Raw genomic sequence first — 22,929 nt, forward strand, 5'->3', positions numbered from 1 at the left:
TAAAGTCCCCAGCCATTATAAGTTTATGAGTGTTCAGATTGGGAATGGATGCAAATAAATTTTGTATAAATTCCTTATCATCAACATTAGGTGCATAAACATTTATCAAAATCATTTTACAGTTAGATAAGTCTCCCATGACCATCACATATCTCCCTTCAGGATCCAATACTACATCTGATGCTACAAATGGTACTGTTCTATGTATGAGAATTCCCACCCCTCTAGTTTTCTTTGTAAAACTAGAATGGAACATTTGGCCAGTCCAGTCTTTTGCAGCGGAACTGATCCTTACTTAGTAAGTGGGTTTCCTGTAAAAATACTATTTTAGCATTTAGACCTGTTAGGTGAGAAAGTACTTTCTTTCTCTTTAATTCGTGATTCAGGCCTTTAACATTCCAGCTTACGAAGTTAACTGTCCCATCATGGAGACACTGATTCTGAGTTTTTGGTGTCATATTATAGTCTTAACTGGAAGTGAAATAGTTTAGGTCTTAATTTCCTATTCCCCCAAGAGTTGTTGCCATGCAGCTTATTATTACGTTGATAGTTATAATTATAAAGATTGAGATGATAGATTAGATATAGATCAAGCCTGCTCTCTTTCTCTTCCCCTTAACCCCCACCCTCCCTTTTTGCCTCCCCAGGTGAGGCTAAAACCCACTTCATGCAGTCCCAGTCCTCTGACATACCCAGAGACAGAGCACGTCCAAAGCACATCAAGCCCCCATGCAGTGGCGCTTTAAGGTTAAAAGATAGAGATATCTGTTACCAATATAGTCTTTAAAAGAGGAAAAGAAAAAAAAAAGAAAAGAATTTTGCACTTAATATATATATATATATATATATATATATATATATATATATATATATATATATATATATATATATATATATATATATATATATATATATATATATATAATCTTCATCAATTTTAGTGCATTAAGATGATATCCCCAGATAATAAACCCAGGTGATGGTGTTAAAGATGTGTCCAAAACAAGCATAACAAGTCTTAATACAGTAATAGCAATAACAGCAAACCAAGGGTATGATATTGAACAGTCTCATTTAGGGTACACATGAAATAATTAGAAAAGAAAACAGAGGAGGAAAACGTAATTAAGCACAATAAAACATAAACATTTAGCGCCCTAGTAATATTTTCACTTGTTTTGACGAGCTTTTTTCATTCTTGGTCCAGGGCGCTCATCATCTTCGAAATTCTCACATCCCTCGCTGAATTTTTTGCACCACTCAAACACAAGCGCACGAGACAGGCAGTCATTCCCATAAGCTCTAGTAAGCATTTGAAAACATTCTGTTGGTGTTTTGTGAAAATTGACACGTTGTTCAACTTTTAAACTTAGCATTTTTTCGGCACACTACAGAAAACACAACCAAACTAAATGGCGACTCACAATCAACTGAACGTCATAGAGTGTTGCTGCTTGTCATGCAGGTTCAGACATGTTCAAGGTCACAATGCATGCAGTTATAACCGGTTCTGACTGCTTTGTTTACTAGGTGGAATCACAGTTTCGTTATTTAATAGACATGACTCATATATAAAATTCAGTGTCTATCTGTATGTCTGACCACTGTTCACGAGAGAACTACTAAATGGATTTAGATCTGTTTTTTCTTCTATAATTTGCTTGAACATTACGGTTGAATTTGTGATTTCTCTCATTGCGCTAAGAATCATAGTTCGCTTGCGGTACTGATTTATTTGCGCAAATCTGAGAGAGACGCAGCAGGCCATGGGGAGGGGACGGGGCCCTCCTCACTCACACACCAGCCTCAAGGCGTTCCTTATCTCCGCTTAGCTAGCAAACAAGAGAACTACTTAATAGATTTAAATAGGTTTTTTTGTATAATTTGCTTGAATGTTCCGGTTGATTTTGCGACTTCTCTCAATGCACTAAGAGTCATAGTTCGCTTGCAGGAGCGATATATTCGTGATAATCCGAAACAGTGGCTGTGGGACGGGAGGGGGAAGCATGATGTCAGGAATGGGGAGCTGGACCGGGGCCCTCCTCATGCGCCAGCCTCTGTTCGAGTTGGTGTACTTCTGTGTTTTGGAGTGTACCTTGCCTCTGCTTAGCTAGCAATACCTGTTTGTTTATTGATTTTTAAAGTTTGTCCTGTTTCACTACTATGTGGGCGGAGCCACAGTGGACAGCCAGTTTGTTATTTTTCAAACTACTAAATCTGATTCTATATAACATCTTATATCAACATATATGAAAGATGCAAAGCACTGTATATTACTTTAAAAAAGCAATAAGGTGTTGTGATGACTGACTGAAGTATACAAAATGTAATAGGGGGGGAAAATTAAGTGACTTTGCTCAAGCCCAGCTGCTTAGCCTCTAAACGTCAATGCCTTCCTTGTTTCATATAAAATACGGTCTTGTCAGCTACTTTTCAATAGCTTGAAAGTAGATATTCACAGGTTTTCTAAACACAAGAGACCAGATTGTTTCAATATGACATTCATCATGAAATTTTTTCTTTCTTAGGTTCCATTGCTGACTGAAGGCATCCGAATTCATGGAGAGAAGGCCACAGAACAGCTACGTCCTCTACACAACCGACTGGTTACCTGTTTCCAGGACCTGAAACAGAAAGTGGAGAAATTATATGGAGTCATCACATTAGTGTGTACCCTTTTCTTTTAACTCTAAATCGTAGTCAGGCTAACTAACTCCTGGGAATGTTGACTCATTTGAATAAGAACATTGCTTTACTAAGCGTACATTTCAAAATTTTTCTCTTTCAGCCTTCTTCCTTAACTGAGCGCAAGAAGAGTCGGGCTGGTTCTTTGGTGATGCCTTACATTATGTCTTCAACACTGCGACGGCTTTCTAGTGTCTCCATTGCCTCATCAGGGGTGTCTAGCTGCTCGGTCTCTTCAGACAGTACTTCTTCCAGACCCAGCTCCGATGAGTCAGTTCACTATCATATTCCATGTGTTTATTCTGTTTCTGTTTGTCTTGTCGCATGGTCAGTTCTCATATGTAGTTTTTTAGTGGTTTTTAAGTGGTGTAGGAAAGATTTATCATAGCTGATAACATGTAAAAATGAGCAGTGACAGATTTATAAGGAGGGAACTTGAAACCCTCCTTTAAGTGAGTGTTTCAAGGAAAGAAGAGAAATGAGAGAAGATAATAGTTGTATTAATCCAGTAAACGAGTAGAGTACGAGGGATACCCATGAAATTTTGCAACACTTGTTATATTTGCTTAAGTTAACAGGATATGTATGCAATTTATTATGTGGTTGACTTTAAAATTTCAAAAGAGTATGCATGGTTAATTCCTTAAATGTAGACGTCAACACTGTGTGGAAAGAGGTGTGTTATCCTCTTTCATGGAAGATAGTGAAAGCTTTTATTCATGAATCACTAAAGGTGAAACATGGATTGATCGCTGTTATAAGCGCAGAAAAGACTCATCCTGAAGGACTAGAAAGGTTGTTTTTGGAGAATATAATGAATCTCTGAACATGCAAAAAAGTAGTTGAATGTACCGGTTTAGGTCAGAACCTGAAGAACAGAAAACCAATCATCAACCTGGAACGCTGGACAAAACACAAAGTAAAAAAGCATTTTACAAAAGTTATTGAGTCCTTTACAATGCTTTCCCTGTTTAACAAAGCAGCATCACAAGGTTTTAGTTGGTCCAAGATTTTTTTAGATGTTGAGAATACCACTGCGACTCCTTGTATACTTGCGGAAATGATGACATATTATTCAGTGTCACCATCAATCAAGTGATAGACAATAAGTGTCAATACCAACTACAAAGTGAATGGTGCTGGACACAGGGAAATAAAAAGTAGCCACTGTAATATCCCCAACAAGACTACAAAATATAACAAAATATTAAACATTGTTTAAAGACAAAACATGACACACCCAAATTTTTCCTTTGATTGAAAAATGTAGACTTATAACAAATCACTTTCCCGCAGAGACCAAAAGATTTCCAATGGAATGGCACCATCCAAGTTCTCTTTCAGCAAGGAATGTCATAGCCACTGTTTTTTGGGATGTCGAAAAGGTGATATTGGTAGACATTATACCTCATAGTCAATACATGAACTCAGATTTGTACATTCAGACTCTTAAAACATTGCACGAGCATTTATGGGAGAGTCTGACCTCCGAAAATATTGCTCAAATCCTCCTTTATCAGGACAGCATATGTTTGAAAGGTTTGAAAACCCAAATAGCAATCACAATCCCCATCCGTCCTATAGACCAGAATTTGGTTCCTCACTTTTCCACTTTTTTAGAGACCTTGAAGATGCCACCTGTGTGAAAAGATTTGCAAATGATGACAAGGTTATTGAAGAAGTGAAGAGACAGCTGCGGGAAACAGATTCAGACTGGTACAAAAAGTGGATGCATGCGCTTGTTTTCTATTGCCCAAAAATGTTGAGCCTAATAAATACAAATTAAAGTAATTGTGTAATAAATTAATAGCAAATATAAAAAATGGGTTGCAAAACTTTCTGGATAACCCTCACAGAATGGTATGCACAATGTTTTGATATTCAATGCTGTTCTAATTTATAGACAAATCTTGGGAAAGACACAAGTAGCCCAAGGCAGAAAGCAGCCCAGAACATAGAATAATGCATAGATAGATAGATAGATAGATAGATAGATAGATAGATAGATACTTTATTAATCCCAAGGGGAAATTCACATACTCCAGCAGCAGCATACTGATTAAGAACAATATTAAATTAAAGAGTGATAATAATGACGGTATAACAGACAGACAATAATTTTGTATACAATTAACGTTTACCCCCCGGGTGGAATTGAAGAGTCACATAGTGTGGGGGAGGAACGATCTCCTGGATTAACATGAAAATAAAAAAAAAACCTAGATTGGACGTTTATTCACATTTTGATATGACCCTTCAAGCTTCAACACTAGAAAGATAGATAGATAGATAGACAGACAGACAGACAGATAGATAGATAGATTGATTAATCCCAAGGGAAAATTCACATACTCCAGCAGCAGCATACTGATAAAGAACAATATTAAAGAGTGATACAAATGCAGGTAAAATAGACAATAACTTTGTACAATGTTAACGTTTACCCTCCCCTCCCCGGGCGGAATTGAAGAGTCGCATAGTGTGGGGAGAGATCTCCTCAGTCTGTCAGTGGAGCAGGACAGTGACAGCAGTCTGTCGCTGAAGCTGCTCCTCTGTCTGGAGATGATCCTGTTCAGTGGATACAGTGGATTCTCCATGATTGACAGGAGCCTGCTCAGTGCCCGTCGCTCTGCCACAGATGTCAAACTGTCCAGCTCCGTGTTTACAATAGAGCCTGCCTTCCTCACCAGTTTGTCCAGACGTGAGGCATCCATCTTCTTTATGCTGCCTCCCCAGCACACCACCTCATAGAAGAGGGCGCTCCCCAGAACCGTCTGATAGAACATCTGCAGCATCTTATTGCAGATGTTGAAGGACGCCAGCCTTCTAAGCAAGTATAGTCAGCTCTGTCCTTTCTTACACAGAGCATCAGTATTGGCAGTCCAGTCCAATTTATCATCCCGCTGCACTCCCAGGTATTTATAGGTCTGCACCCTCTGCACACAGTCACCTCTGATGATCACGGGGTCCATGAGGGGCCTGGGCCTCCTAAAATCCACCACCAGCTCCTAGCAAAGTTTAGAAATAATAGTTATACATTCTTCTATATTTATGTAATGACTATTGTGATTTATGTTCAATGACATTTAGTGTTCCTTCTCCTTACAACTTATTGTAGTTCTCTACTGGGTACAGTAAATGAACAAAGAAATTCTGTTATCTCAAGAGCATCAGAACCCCTAGAGAGTGACAACAGAATCTCCAAGTTGAACAGGAGGGAATGGAGCATCAGCAAGTCTCAAGTGTTATCTGCAAGAGAAGTTGACAAAGATGGAGTTGTAAGTCAAAAAATTTAACCTTTTGAGGAAAATATTGTCATGACTGTTTGTTAATGTCACATTTTAATGTTATTTGTCATCATTAGACACCTCCGGACAGGCCACAACGTCCAAAAAGCCTTCAGTTAGGAGACCGTCGGATGACCTTATCATTATTTCAAGGTCCTCCTTCTCAACTTAATATGGCCCCTCCGGTGGGCCCTCATTCTGTGACTTTACAGTCTCTAAGGAGCTCCAGTGAGTATTAAATTACTTAAGCAAATCATTGTTCAGTGATCGCAATCTCCGAATCATACTGTCATTTATTAATAATCAGGAATCAGAATGATAAAAAAAAAATCATTTGGTTGAATCAGCACAACCTTAGAATCTGGCATTGTAATATCTAATTTGTATCACTGATTATATTATATATCCATCCTTTTGTTTTGCAGGTTTTTCATCTCTAAACAGTGATAGTGAGATAGTCTATGATGTGCAAGCTACTCCACCCCCCATGCCCCCTAAGAATGGAATTCAGAGAAATTCTTCTGAGGTAAATTAAAAACATTTTAGTGTGCCTAGAAGTCTTAAAATGTAACAATTGAGCAGTACAAAAATTTTACATTTCTTTATTTGGTGTGTTAGTTTAAAAAGACACGAATAGCCACTTAAATATTAACCTCTTATGCATTAAGGGTGCACCTAAACTACATAACGAAAAATGAAAGACTATTATTCTGCTTATGTAATAAAGGGGCTGCATATGATTGAAGGGTAGAACACTCCAAAATTTTAAAAGAAAGTATATTAATAAAAATCCTTATTTACACCAATATTAACTAAATAAAAAAATATGCTGTGTTAGGGATTTCTTTGCAATAAACTGGATTTCACAGTACATAACCAAGACAATTTATGATGCACAACAATGGAATCAAGTTTCTTTTGCGTCCCAGCAATTACTGTATCAAGTTTAGATTTCATTTTCCAAAGCATTGTAAAGTTATACTGTTTGGCATAAGGGGTCCCCATTTTTGGAAATCAATTGTTTTTTACGCTTAAACAATCTCTCAAAACAAGTATTGCAATTGCAGTTATATATTTTTTTTATTTTTTTAGAAAACCTTTACTTTCAAAATTATTTTTTATGCCAGTCTTTGAAATAATCACTAGACACAGATGAACCTTACATTTTGGACAACAGATAATAGATTGGGCAGACAATTCACACATCTTCTCTTGCCTTCTGTTGCAGTTGCCCAACAGAAGTTTGGTGTGTTTTTATTATTCTTAGTTTTTGTTGCTTTTTTTGAGTGTTTCAGATTTAGAATAATCTAAGTACATACACACATTTTCATACCAGCTTCTTCCAGTGCTGGGTTATCGGAGTGTAGACACAGAGCCTATCCTGGAAACCCTGGGTGAGGAGCAGGAAACAGCCGTGGTCAGGGTCCCAGTGCTAGTCACACACACCACGCAAACACCTAAAGCAGTGTTTGTCTGCCACTTTTGGCTTCTACATGGCTGTTGCTGGGTTGCAAACACATGAGACTTGTTGACGGTATAATCCATACACATACCTCCAACTCACCACCTCCATAGCAGGGATCAACAGAGCTGTGCAATATTTTTTATCCCATTTCTAATCTCGCTTGCTTCACCAAGCACTCATTTCAAGGGGTCCCTTTCCATTTTATTTCCCAGTTATAATCATGCTCATTTCTGCATGTGGGTCACCAGTGAACTTTATTAGGTAAAACTGGGTCTTGAGGCAATAAAGGTTGAAAGACTGACCTTAAACATTCACACCGGGCCAATATGGAGTGTCCAATCAACCTAAACAGTACATGTTTGGCATGCATAACGAAAACTGGCAAAATCAGAAACAGTGCTTGAAGCTGAACCAAATTACTGATGGCTCTATTTTTATGGCGACACCTTAAAAAGTTCAGTCAAAGAGAGGTTGTTGGGGGGAGAGTGTGACGCAAGTGCAATTAGAAACAGGTAAAAAAAAAATCACATGGTGCTGTAATTCCCTTCAGTGGGTGGGTGAAGGGGTTATACTGTAGACAACTCAGTAGCAGAAACTGCATTTTTTTAACATGAGCTCAAGACTTAACAACATGAGCCTTGTAATATTGTGACATTCAGTAGCAGCAGAGGACCTCACGTAACACTTTGAAAGGTGCAGGTACAGCTTAACAGTACACTAAGAAACATTACCAATACTCTAATTCGAAATTGGAAGAGCACTGCTCAGAAAGCTAATATAGGGAGAACGTGAAGCAGATAGCATCTGGGTATGGTAGCTGAACACATGAGGCTTGAACTTTAAATCTGCACACTGTGACACTTCAAAGTCATACTAAGCAGTACTTGCAAATCAGGTATAGTATTGAGTCCTTCAGCAAACATGTCATTTTAAATAGTGTTTTAACTGTGATCAGAATCTGACTCAAGGCCTTCCTATTCTGTATCTCTAGCATTCTGTAACTCTTCTGGGACCTCCTCAACTGTAGTTTTCTTTTTTGAAGAATATGACACTTCCCTAGTTAAAACAAGACTTACTGTACATCAATTGAACAATCCCCTTGCACTTTTACACACAGCTCTGACATGGAGTATGAATGACCAGTCATGGACAACTAGATCATTGGAATGCTCTGAACCTCAGCTATCCGGTGATAATGTGCCTTTCACCGTATGTGGATCAACACAGGTGTGATCTTTGTTAAAACCAGATTCACTTAGCTATGATGCATTGCTTGCCTCAGTATATACAGTACGTGTGCAAATCACATATGTTATTAATGGAAGAGGGTAGACAACATGGAAACATGATTTATTTGAAAGAGGACACTCTTAGATATGTACAGATAACCTTGATTTCATTTAATTTACTTGAGAGCTTACTGTAACATACATAAACAACTGAAATATGGCAGTATCCCTTGTGGTTACAGCGAATAGGCAGGTTTGGGTGCAATTCAAAGGGCAAATGGGCAAGAGTAAAATTTAAATGACTTTGACCAAAGCATGATGCTGGTGTCCAGATATACCAAGATGAGTGTGTTGGGAATAGGAACTCCTCCTCAGATTTTCATAGTGTCATCCATGTATCTGGAATGGGCAACCACGTAAACAATGGCAAGCCTGTGCTCATACTGTAAACAGGCCATTGATGAAAAGGGCTGTGAGAGCTTGAAGAAACTTCTTCAGAATAATAGATGGACTACAGTCTGTCATCAAACACTGTAGTACATGAGTGTTGCTGAAAGACGATTAACTTATTTTACTCAAGATTTGCATTGGGTGTGACAAGGATGGACAGGATTAGAAATGAGTACATTAGAGGGTCGGCTCAGGTTGGACGGTTGGGAGACAAAGTCAGAGAAGCGAGATTGTGTTGGTTTGGACATGTGCACAGGAGAGATGCTGAGTATATTGGGAGACAAATGCTAAGGATAGAGCTGCCAGGTAAGAGGAAAAGAGGAAGGCCTAAGAGAAGATTTATGGATGTGGTGAGAGAGGACATGTAGGTGATGGGTGTAACAGAACAAGATGCAGAGGACAGAAAGATGTGGAAGAAGACGATCCGCTTTGGCGTCCCCTAACGGGAGCAGCCAAAAGAAGAAGAAGACTCAAACTTAGTAAGGTGGCCTGCAATCTAACTTAGTTTCACTGCTTACAGTGAAAAACAAGAAACTGTGACATCGCTTTGATAAGAAACAAAAATGTTGGATGTTGAAGGAATGTAAAAACTGTTAACACATCACCTAGTCATAATTCAAAACTCCTGGGGCATCATGTATAAACGGTGCATACGCACAGAAATGTTGCGTAAGCACGTTTCCACATTCAAATTGTGATGTATAAAACCTACACTTGGTGTAAAGCCACGCACGTTTCCACAGTACCTCATACCCTGTCGTACACAAGTTCTCCGCTCGGTTTTGCAGACCGGCGGCACCCAGCGTCAAAGCAGTGCTACTGTTCCTGTATGGTTATTCTTTCTTTTCCTGACGCGGCTTTATAAACACACTGAAATTAACCGCATAGTGTTTATTAGTGTAATGCATCTAATAGTAATTAACCTGTAACAATATAATGGTCCAGGGAATAGCCATAGTATTCCAAATACCATAACTGCTTTAGCATTGTTACTCTCACTGCACCTTATTCTTCTTCTTCTTCTTTCAGCTGCTCCCGTTAAGGGTTGCCACAACAGATCATCTTTTTCCATATTACTCTCACTGCACCACTCGGAGTATTTTTATCACTGTATCTGAGTGGGAAATCACAGCAGCAGCTGATCGGAAAGAGAATTATCGGTATACAGCATCAAGCACACGCTGCCTCAGCCACGGCAAAACATTTCAAAGCCTTTCCTGTACGGACATCACAGTTCAGAAACAGTTTCATCCCGAGAATTATAAATGCACTCAATCAATTTATCCTTGTAGAACTGTTTGTACTTATAAATACAATTACCTCACTGTAAACTATACTACAGTTATAATATTGCACAACCTGCTCCACTTTATAAAGCGCGTATTTACATATGATGACAATATCATTTTTAAGATGAAATGCAGAAAAATATGTTGATTATATTATACAGATAAAACTTTAACTTAATTTAAATAATCTGTATTGTTAATAATTAAATATGTGAGGACACAGTGCCGCAGCGTTAGCAAGTTCACGTATTGTTCCTGCCTCGTACTGTATATTACTGATGCTGGCGTGACACTGGAAGGATAGAAGGGTAGAATAATTAAACACGTACTATGAAGATATTTCAATGTTCCTTAAAAGTTCTGAAGAATCGTCGTTGTAAGCTAACAGATGGTATAACGTCTATTACAGAGCTGATTGTGTGACGATTGGGTATTTGGGGAAAGAAAAGTAACGACAGGAACTGGAGGTTAGTACATTTGAAAGAGACAGTACTGCTACAATAAATTATTTCATCGAAGGTCGCGCATGGCACAGCAGCATCTTGTGTGAGACGTGAACAATTACTGCACCATCGTGTTCCCATGTTTAATAACATGCTTTCATTCCAATCATCATGAAAATTATATCACGTATACATCTCAGTATTTTAATTATTCAGAGAGCTGTAATATCACAAATGTAATGGATTCTGTGTCCTGTCGGAGAAAGAGAAAGAACGGAAGCACATAGTGATTCACACACATAGAGCACATAGAAGATCAAATACAAAACAAAGCATTTAGCATGCTACTTTAGTTACGATGGGATTTGAGAAACTAGTAAATTAAATGATTTTAAGATGAAGTTTATGATGTTCTACTTTAATGACAAAATAAACTACATGATTAAAGTGGAAATTTCAAGATTAAAGTTGACATTTCGTGCTTTTTTCCCTCTGTGTGCCTATTTTTTTGTCTGTACTCTAATAAGCTTTCATATGACACTCAGATGGTGGGCTACACCTCACCTTTTGACGGCGACTTTGAGATGTGACTTCTTTTTTATTTTGCAACTGTGCGACTTTGTGAACTTGAGCTTTCGAGTTTCTCCGTCACTTGATCAACTTCCTTTTGTCGTTTTACCAGTGTTTAAATCAACAAACAGTATGTTTTTAATTTGCCTCCACTTGGTATTCGCTGAAATTCTTATATTTTCCCCTGTGCTTTTCCCATTGTCTTTTCATAGAACGCTGAGCTTAAGGGCTATTTATATTGATTTGCATATTCAAAGAGGCATAATTCTGGGAGGAGTTGGGGCAGGGCAGCACGTGCGTGCGTGAGCGTTACTTTTTACGCTGACCGGGATTTATGTAGCGGAAGAATGCGGAAGTTGGATAACGCACAGATTCCTGCATCTGGATTTTTCTGTGCGTAACCACATTTTGGCTTTTGTGCTTACCTCATGTTATAGTGCGAATTCTACGCACGGCGTAGCTTTTTCAATTAATTGGTAGCTCCTGCCAGGTATCAAAAGTGCATGGTGAGTGTGGTAGAGAATTTGTGTGGGGTGTGTTTTCATGGCACACACTAGTTTACTTGATACAAGCGGAGCATACTTTCAGCAAAGGAGTATCCCAGTACTCATTGAACATTACTGCTAATTAGATCAATCATTTCATGACACCAGCTTAAAATTTGTAAAATGGCTTTTTCCAGTAATGTCATTTATATGGATATTACTCCATGTTACTAGGCTAGGAAAGTCCTGATTCAGTTCCAGTGATTTCAGTAACATGAATCTAAAATTAAACAGACACGAAAATTGCTAAGTATACCAAGAAAAGAAATTCAAAGCTACAAACTGTGTACAGGCAAGTGTAAAAGTGACATGCAGTATTCTCCAAAGTCACTTGAGAATGGAAGAACAAATGAATGTGAATTACTGGAAAAAATGAGCTTGTGATGTAAAGATAGATATGTATTGCCCATTCATTTTAGTCACTTTTCTTAAATAAATGAGGGATGAATCTAAATAAATGGGGGATGAATCTAAAACTATACAGACACAGACACTGCTAAGTGTGCCAAAAAAAAACATTTCAAAGCTACAACTGGGTACAGACAAGTATAAAAGTGACATGATTTCCACTTAATGCATTATTCTCCAAACTCACCTAATCTTGGTTCAGTCAAGCATTCTGAAGTAATGGAATGAACAATATACAATGGAGACTTATAGTCAGGCTAATCTGATATAACTATGGGACACACTGCAGTTGATATCTCTGTCCTCGAATCCCTGTGCTGCTCTTTCAGTACATTGTTGAGTACATGTGCTCATATATTCAGATTGTTCTAAGGGCACATACATGCTCACATATGTTTTTAAGGGATTTAGGTACTAAGCAGTAAATCACTGTAACAGACATTTAAAGAATTGTGTACATGTGTGTCTTCCAGATTGTTCCTCCACTGCCAGTTAAAGGAGAGTCCAGACCCCCTAATCCTCCTCCTAAAGTCAGGAGATGAATGATCTCTTGGAAGAAGCAACACACATCTGAGAAAGGTGGAGCTAAGTACACCTCTTTGAAGAATGATGGTGGCGTTTGTCTGGAAGTATAACAAACAGAGGTGAACACCCAGGGCCCAGCGCCCCCACTATGAGAGACAACAGGGAGTTCAATGAGCACGGCCATTCAAGTATCTAAATGTCTCTAAACTCTGGTGATGTTTCTGATGTCGTATGGCTCTTGAAGAGCTCAACTGTAATGTCACCAACTCCACAATCACTCATTTGGCTCATTCTCTATAATGTGTTTTAGCGTGTGAATGTGATACATTTATTGTACAGTGTATGGTATTTATTGTAATAACCATTCATTCTTAAGAAACAGCTAAAAATACTGAACATTTTTTCTCCAAATCCTTTTCATAGAGCTTGTTGCTTTTAACAAAGGAAAATACTATTTGTACTGTATTTCTTAGTTTTTTTGTACAGAGTAATATTAATGTGGCAATGATGTATCTGCTGTTTCATAATGTCAGACAATGATTATTTATTTATTTTTTAAGCAATTGCTTGAGGTGGAATATGGTCCAATCGTTGGCATAGTTTTCACTCTTTTAACCATGTGTGAGATATTAACTCTATATTTATTTTATTAAAACCTACTTTAAAGATGCCCAATATCAGAAAGTATACAATATATATTCACAAACCACACACACTCTCATTGCTACTAACAGTATATGAATGTAATTGATGGAATAGTTTTTGTCATCAGTGAATACTAATATGGTTAACACAGAATTCTACATAAAGCAATATTAAAGTCTCAGAGTGATTCTAAGAGCAGATTGTAGGTACTAGTCTGTCATATATGTTTGGACTAGACATTCTGATTTCATGCAAGTAACATCCCACTCGGTAGTTGCTTTTAATTGTATTTTTGAGAGAAAATTGTACATAAGAGTCATAAAATATAAGGCAATGGCTTGTAAATATTCATTTTATGCTTCCCAATGTATATCATTGCACTCCCTATTTTGTAATATCCAGTGCATAACACTGGTCTGATTGACTTTTTTTAAATTTATTACATTATATGAATAGCTTTTAATGCATTCTGGGCCCATGTATCGTGCAGTGATGATGAACCACATTTATTTCACTTTGTCATTACCATTTATTTTTACTTGTAAGTTTTCATTATGCTTCAGTGGTACTGTATTGCTTAGGTTCATTCCGAAAAGCCTAATGGAATGAAATTAAAACATGTGAGCGCATGACTTCTCGAAGGACGAGTATAAATAAGAACAAAATTGAGAATGGAAGAACAAATGAATGTGGATTACTGGAAAAAATGAACTTGTCATGCAAAGATAGATATCTATTGCCCATTCATTTTAGTCACTCTTCTTAAATAAATGATGGATGAATCTAAAATTATACAGACATGGACATTGCTAAGTGTACCAAAAAAATAAATTCAAAGCTACAACTGGGTACAGACAAGTGTAAAAGAAACTGCTTTCCTTCAGTGACTAAGGCTATAGTCTGCAATTATAAAGTATACGTGTTTATGAATCTGCAGGTCATCTGTTTTTATATCTTTAAATTTCTAACCTATGTATTCAGTAGAAGACAGCAATACTTTTACATCCATCCATTATCCAACCTGCTATATCCTAACTACAGGGTCACAGGGGTCTGCTTTTACATTTCTTTTTTAAAAAGCATTAACAATTTTTATGGAATTGAACATTTTTTACTCTCACATCCCAAAGATGTGCATGTTGGGTGACTTAGTGTGAATAGATGCATAAGTGTTCCTAGTGATAGACTGAATTGAGTCAAGCAAGTTTGAAAATATATGAACGAGCTGAGTAAAAGCCAAGTAATATTCTAAGAAATATCCCAAAAAGCTAGTGTTGTAGTGGATTTTCTTATTAGACAGTTCCTTTTCTGTAATACATTTAAGACCAAACCAGTCAGAAACATTAATTTTTGCAAGTCTATACTGATAAAATATATATTATGGCAACTTTATATTTAACTTAAAAAAACACCAGACTACCTGCTGTTATTTCTTGTCCCATATCAACCTGGTAGACATCTGTCATCTGCTCACAATGTCAGATGCTCACTTAAGGCGCTTTTCCACTGCATAGTACGGCACAGCACGGTTCAGTACAGCTCACCTTGGTTCGGCTCGGTTTTGCGTTTCGACTGCAGTTTAGTACCGCTTTAGAGTGGGGGATTATTCACGTGTCGTTATAGTTGCGCCGACCTCCTGAAAAACTTTTTCATTCCGCGTCGCCCCATCCAGCTCTCGCTAGATCCGCTCCTCGGCTACCAATGAGAGGAACATCTGTACTTCCTCAATAGACCACAAAACAGCCATTTTTGGTTAAAACAAAATGGTGCGTCTGAACCTTCGCTGGCTGTGCTAAAAATCTAGCGGGTCTGTTGTGTCTCGTGTCGCAAGTTTAGTGACGCAGTAATGACGATTTTCTCCGGCCAATCAGTGACCAGCAGAGTTTACACGTCACGTTTTGGTAACGGTTCAGCGCGCTTGGAACCTCGGCTGAGGTGGTACTAAAAAAAGGACCAGGTACCAGGTACTGTTCCCAGTGGAAAACCCCCCAAAAGTGAGCTGAACTGAACCGTGTCGTGCCGTACTATGCAGTGGAAAAGCGGCATTTACTTTGTCACTCTTTGCCCAAGTCTGTCACTGAGATCCTGTCAGTCTTAATATCTAAATCAATCCACACAGGTGGTGCAGTGGTAGCACTGCTTCCTCGCAGTAAGGAGATCACAGGTTTGCGTCCTGGGTCCTTCCTGCTGGGAGAGCGCAGTGAGATATGAGAAAAGCGCTATAAAAATGTAAAGAATTATTATTATTATGCTTGAAAACCTACCTCTTCTATCTTGCATTATCTGTGTTTATTTCATTTTCTAACTGATTCTCACATTCCTATTCTACTGAAGCCAATTGTACTGTCCTGCTGATGAACTCTTACTGTCAGTCAGCCTCTGGGTATGTTCAGTTCGTTTTTTCTTTTGTAACCTTATCCTGTGTGTTATCAGGTATCTGAATTTTCGTCTTTCGCACTTTATTTTAGTGTGTTTTAATTACATTTGCATTCTTTGCAAAGCACCTTGTGACCATTTTATCTATGAAATATGGTACTTAAATAAAAGCTCAATTCATTAATTGATATTTTATAATAAAGAACATAGATTGGTCTGCTTCAAGAGAACACAACATTGGAGTTTTTTGCCAAGAATGTGTTCACTTAAAGACATGCTATACTTATCAGTGTAATTAAATGAGAATTTTACTGATAAAGACATTTTAGCTCTATGTCTACACTAAAAATGCTGTAAACAAAACTTATAATATTGATAGGCACTTTGCACTTCAGGATAGTGGCAGATGTGGGTGCTATTGCTAAATAGTGTAGACTTTTAACTCTTTAAATATAATACGAGTCATCTTGTAGGCCGTGTGTATAAAATGGTGGTTAGGTAAAATTTAGTAACCTCTTGGTGTCATTTTATGCATTACCTATTCATGCCCACACTCAAGGAAGGGGTGCATTTGAGAACCAATAATATTTTATTCCTAGAAATAAATAATATGTTTAATGTTTTACTCGTAACATATTTTAAACATTATCCTAATTTACGTAACAAAAGTTGATTACCAATTGCCTCACTTTATTGCAAAAGCTTCGCCGTCTTGGTCTACTTTCCTATTGATCCCCAAATTATTCTGTCCAGATTCTGTGCTGGTTGTTCAAAAAAATTCTAATGTTATTCTCAAAAGTCCACATGTTCATAGTCCTTGATTTGTAACAAGGTGCGTTATCACTTTGGATGGTGTAAGGGATGGAACCAGGAAATTAACACCGCTATTCTGTAAATATTCCTGGTGGAATTGTGGAAAAAAGGATTGTGATTTCCCGGTAGCTTTAAACATACATTTTTTTGAAATGTCATGGAAAGATAAGGTAGCAGAAGCACTGATTCCTCTAGCTAAGTATAGTATGCTTAACTTTTTGTACTTTTTAGTGAAATTTCACAGGATTTCTTCTGTACATGATCAATTGTCTGAAACCTGGAATTTATAATCTTTATGATAGTGTGATCAACTTACATAAAGCTTTGTACCCTGATCTTGTTTCTTCACTCTCTGTACAAAAAGCACATATCTGTAAATATATATACTGTTTTTACTCGTGTAAAACGCGCACCGTAATTTTTACAAAGAAAATCGTTTTGTCCCGTGTACGACGTGCATTGTGATTGTATAGGAAACGTTTAAGGCACATTTTCCGCGAAATGCCCTTCTGTTTTTGTTGAATGCCGAAAGTTTTTTTTCCGTCTCCAATCTCAAACACATGACTCTGGAACACTGCACTTGCGACCTGCTGCCCGATTTCCTATCTTCTCTGCTTCCAAAATCACTTTTAGTTTCTCTCCCGCCATGAAGGAGCGTAAACGCTTGCTACTATCCATGCTGAATAACGACGCCAAACTGATTCAAAAACAAGAGCGAGCGAGAGAGAGAGAGAGCAAGCAAGCGAGCCCAAGCAGAAGAAGTAAACATTACAGAATTACATTTCCTTGTGTATGACGCACACCTGAGTTTCTAATGCTAATTTTCAGGAAAAAATGTGTGCGTGGTACACGCGTAAATACGGTAAACCCCGACACATACAGCTGATATTAGGACATTGATGTTTTGGTGTTTATGTGTTTAAAAGTGACATTCCATCTAGTACATGCCATCATAATAAAGGAGAGGATAGTTGCTCATATTCCAAATTTGAAAATACTCCAACTTCTTGTATAGAGAAAAATGTAACCATTCAAACATTTTTAACGAAGGCTGATATAATTCTCACTGGCAGCACATTTACGCTTCATGGTCCATATTTATAAATAACCAGAATCGGTACTCTCTTGATAGAAGTAAGCTGTTTCTTTTTTTTTCATTAGGTACAAGACACTCTAGATCAGGGGTATCAAACTCCAGGCCTGGAGGGTGACAGCAGCTACAGGTTTTCATTCTAACCCTTTTCCTAATCAGTGACCAGTTTTTACTGCTAATTATCCTTTTTCCTATCACTTTAATAGCCCTGTTAGAAGGATTCAGCCCTCTGAATTGATTCTTTTCTTCGCTAAATGACAGCCAAACAAAAATGAGATGTGAAACGAGCTAACAGATGACCAGGTAAACTGGGGCTTCAAACTCTAATCACTTTTTTAATGAGAAGTCGATTATTGCTGGTCATTAAACCCATTATTTAATTCATTCTGCCACAGCACAAATTTTCAAAACTGTTTTCAATTTTTTTTTCTAAGAACATTGTTAAAATGATTTGGTGACCTGAGAGATCAACCTTACCAAGACCTTCACCTTTCTTTAATTTCAGATATTGTGTGATGGGCACAGGTGAGCTGCTCATGTGGTGGCTTGTTTTGTGTCTCATTATTGTTTAGCTGCTAATTAAGGAAAAAGAAACAACTAAGGGGTCTGAGTCAAGTTAATTATAAGAAGTAATTAGCAGCAAAAACTGGTCACTAATTAAGAAGATGGGAAGAAAGAAAACCTGCAGCCACTGCGGTCCTCCAGGACTGGGGGTGTCAAACACCTACAGTGTAGGTGGATGGGATCAAGTAAGGGGATTTTTGTTCAAATATGGTTGATTGAGAATTTTTCTGGAAATATTGCGATTATCTTTTATTCCAAGTTACTTTCATTTGAAACATTGATGTTACAGTGCCATATATGGCAAAAAAAATCTTTGGGGTGCACATAACATGAAGTCTAAGCAGAAACAGAGGGAAACAACTAAACATCCAAAATATACTGTACATCTAAAAATCAAAAAGTGCATTAAATGAAAGCTAGAACATTGTTTACAATATTCACAGAGAAAACCACATTCTGAAAAAAGAAAGTTCCCACAAAAGAGACCTTGTTGAAAATCAAGAGGTTTCTGTCACTTCAGAACTGTAATAAGAGAGCTACATTTGATTATGAGTTACCATTTATGAGTTATGACTGCCACGATCACATCCATGTACAGTACATAAAGTCTTCAAGCCTAAAATGTTCCAATCAAGTTTAGGGATACCTAAAACATTCAAATCTTTTTGAAAACTTGAAATCAAATTTGTCAACTCTGTCACAACACTTACTTGCATACCACATACAGGGAATATAAAAATAATAAGATGCTGTGTTGGACACACATATTAAGATAGAATTAGCGTCGTCAGGCATACAGCGCCCTACTGATTGCCACATTCATTGCATGTTCTTTTTTGTATTCTTACTTTCACCCCATTCACGCAGTCAGAATTGTTTGAGCAAAAACAAATAAATGTGTTGGGGGGACAATGTAGAGTGTAACAGTACCAAATAATTTCCAACACAACACTGGTTTTCTTGAATATTATTATTTATTATTTTACTTCAGTCATCTCTTAAATGATCATAATTAATAACTGCTTCAGTAGTGCACATTTCTTAGCCTTATTACCTCACTAACTTAAGAAAACCAGAAGATGTAATGCACTGGAGAACAGTTAATGTTAATAGAGCAATAGTTTGTAAATAAAGGTAAATTAAAGAAGAGTTTATATTTCTACTGAATTATTGATTTCATAATAAAATATGTTTTTACATTTCTTTTACTGAAAAAAGAGACAATTTTAGTTTTGATGTGATCAGAATTTGACTGTAATTGACCTAGAATATTTTATTTATTTTTAATGTTCACATTTGAAGATTTTTGACAGTTTCAACAGTCAGTTTTAACTCTTTGATTTCCCACATCTAAATGAAAGACAGGACAGTGACATGAGATCTTTTATCTTGTCATAATGCACCTTCAATTCTACTTCATCAATGGAAGAAGGAAACACCAACTATAAAAATGTATCATTTTTATTTATTTTGTTTCTTTGTTTTTTGGCCTGGTGTAGTGACTAGGTGCCTCCAAAGCTTTTACATGACAACTGTTTGGTTCCATTAGAGCATTTCAACTAATCCCAGTCCTTTGAACACTTAATTCCAGCCTGGAGATTAAGTTTGTTGGCAACTGGCCTGCTTTAATCACTGTAGTCAGAGAAAATGCTAGTCTTTGTTAATTTTTTTCTGTGCTGATTTTGAATGTGTGTTCTTAAATGGAAAATGTTGACAAATCCTTTAAAAATGCAAGATTGTTAAAGATGAAGGATATTACTGCTTTTTGATAATTGTTTTTAATGTAAGCTTTTAATTTTGTATCGAAAAGTTGTCTGATTTATGCTCATCAAAATGTGTATAGACCTATGTTTTATTCACTGATCCATTTGTTTTTAAAGAGAAACTGGACTGAAAAAGCTAAATGATAATGCTTTCCACTTCCCTAAAGATGCCTTTTTGTAAGTGCTATTTTAAAGCCTAATATCATTTTGAATCCATTATTTGTACAGAAATGTTCTATATTTTATGTAAAAAATATTTTTGTCTCACTTGATGAAAGAGGACAGAAATTATCTAGACTATTTTTGTGTTCTGGAAACAAAGCAATAAAATAATTTTACTTATCAGAAACACTGATCTTAAGTGATAGTATTGTATTGTATCTGCATTTCATTATAATAGAAACTGGATTTGAGCAAAAGAGCTTGAGTTTTTATTGTTGAATAAGTGCTATGAGATCACCCTCTTTGGTACAGCTGTGTTCACTTCTGTTTCAGATACGAGGAGACGGACAATTCTGTCAGTTTTTGACAACTTTAAAGTCTTAGTCATTTATTAAAAACTAACCATGCTGCCTGTCAGGTAACAGGATAATTAAAAAAATATTTGCTCATACCTTATGTGCACTTTCAGCACATGTGTGTGAATGTCTCTTCAGCGGCGCTCCACTTCTCTACTATAAAGCCTGCTTTTCGGAGTCTATCATTATTTTTGAGGTACCTTTCACACCTGCTGTCCAGTTTTATACTTGCCATATTTGAAGGTGACTCTCTCAGTATGTCTCGTACTCCTTTACTCCTCCTTGTGCGGCTCACACTCACACTTCCTCTTTCATCATGTGAACAAAGCCAGATTGACAAATCAGATTACTGAGGGGGGCTGGACACACACACACATTAGTGTTTTATTACAGAGTAGATGTTGTGAAGGACGGCCAGGACGCCTCTAAGCTGGAAGGACCAGGGGAGGGAGCGTATCTGGAGCATTACCTCCCCCGGAACGCTAGGTGGCAGCCCCCTGGGTTGCAGTGATGCCTCAGTCTATAGCAGGACCCCATGGGAGCCAGAGTTGAGCGCAGCGCTGTTCTGTTCCGTGGGTGCCACCAGGGGGTGCTGCAGCACAGCCCTTGAGTGCAACTTTTTTGCCATACCTGGAAGTGCTGCTAAAGATGCATCAATGAGCACCTGTAGCACTTCCGGGTGCCTTATAAAAGGAGGCAGCAGCCACTACTCTGAGAGCCAGAGTCGGGTGGGACGAGACGAAGCTTGTCCGGATGAGTGGAGGAGGAGAAAAAATAAGAAGAGAAAAGAAATAAGAAAATATTTTGTGTTGTGCTTGTGGGAAATGGGGAAGGTGTTTCCCACAAGGGAAAAGAAAAATAAAAATCCTGTGTGCTCGTACTTGTGCCTCTATGTCTACCTGTGTTGGGTTTGGGTGGTGATGCGCCCCCCTGGTGGTCCACAAGGTTTACACCAAATAGCAGTACAGAAATTATGTCAGCACATTGGTTATCACCACTGCCTCACATCTTTATTGTTTTGGTCCAGTTTCTATGTGTGTTGTATTTCTGTGTACTGTGTTCTCCAAATATCTACATGCTTTTTTATTCCCATACCTCAAGCTGATTAGAGACTCTGACTTGGACCACAATCGGTGAGTATAGGTGTGGACTGATGCCCCATACAGGATAGGTTCCTAACTTGTGCCCATTGTTTCCAGGATAGGCTGACACTCTCTAGGCCTATGAACTGCTTTAAGCAGATTCAATAATCACATATGACAGCTTCTGTTGAGCATGGCAAATATAGTAGTAGTATGTCTGACCAATATGCAACACATAGCTACAGTAACAAGAATGTATCAAATACCGAATACCCTTAATTAAAAGAAAGCACAAATCAGCTTACCTGATATACCCCTTATTTCTGTTTCTATTGTGAGGTTTCTAAACTCTTTTGGGACTCCCCCTAATGTAACGACACGCTGAAGAGTATCCCAAAGTGTGATTGGTGTGTCTGTGGAGGACTGCTTATCTACTGCCGGGGTAACCGCAGGCTCACAACGCTGCAGCAGCTCGCGGCAGAAGCATCTCGGTGCCAATTATGGTCGTGCTATAAGCGCCTGTCATTGATGGGTTATACAAGGAACATTATAAATGCAGGGAACAGTATTACTTGGCCAATAACTGTGCTGTTCCTGTTTCAAGCTGAATAAACTGGTTTTGCTAAATTACTGAGACTTTGGGGTGCAAGACAGTGACTCACGCATCACACTATGTTCCCATTACCTGAAACCTTGTGAAAAAAACCTGGAATCAATTTACATCAGGCAGCTGAAGCAACATTTATCAGTCTGAGCAGTTAAAATGCTCTTGGAACGTGAGTGTTCAGTGTAACAATGCAAACAGAATTGATAGAAGGACAAAGTTTCAAACCTCATCCCCCAATGGTGTCTAAACACTTCACCTAATGATATGGTAGTTTTGTTTGTCAAAACTAATTCTGAATGCACAAATGGATTTCTACCATTCTTGGAGGTGTACATCAAAAACAATGTATGGGCCAGTTCAATGTGGAGTGAGATGTTGTGGCTAAATTTGTTTACCTTGATCTGTTTTGTGATTCTAAATTGTGGCTATCTGGTCAGTGATTTGCAAGTTGTCCAGAATGGTAGGTGGACAGATCCCTGCACGTGAGAAATATAAAGCTTCTGTAAGATACAAGAATTATTTTGCAACCATGAATTACATTTAACTACATATCACATATTCCTCTTGACAGC

General features: G+C 37.8%; 1 protein-coding gene across 2 annotated transcripts in view; it reads left to right on the forward strand.

Moving 5' to 3' along the window:
* dock5 (dedicator of cytokinesis 5) overlaps positions 1 to 14,587 on the forward strand; it is a 272,453-nt gene extending 257,866 nt beyond the window's left edge. For both annotated transcript variants that reach the window (XM_039769628.1, XM_039769630.1), the window contains exons 47-52: positions 2,529 to 2,666; positions 2,789 to 2,955; positions 5,804 to 5,963; positions 6,050 to 6,200; positions 6,398 to 6,498; positions 12,845 to 14,587. In XM_039769628.1, the coding sequence (XP_039625562.1) occupies positions 2,529 to 2,666; positions 2,789 to 2,955; positions 5,804 to 5,963; positions 6,050 to 6,200; positions 6,398 to 6,498; positions 12,845 to 12,913 (786 nt within the window). In that variant the 3' untranslated portion in view covers positions 12,914 to 14,587. The remainder of the gene's footprint in view (positions 1 to 2,528; positions 2,667 to 2,788; positions 2,956 to 5,803; positions 5,964 to 6,049; positions 6,201 to 6,397; positions 6,499 to 12,844) is intronic.
* Positions 14,588 to 22,929: the final 8,342 nt, after the last annotated feature.

This window comes from Polypterus senegalus, chromosome 11 (genome assembly GCF_016835505.1).
Source record: "Polypterus senegalus isolate Bchr_013 chromosome 11, ASM1683550v1, whole genome shotgun sequence".
Lineage (NCBI taxonomy): Eukaryota > Metazoa > Chordata > Cladistia > Polypteriformes > Polypteridae > Polypterus > Polypterus senegalus.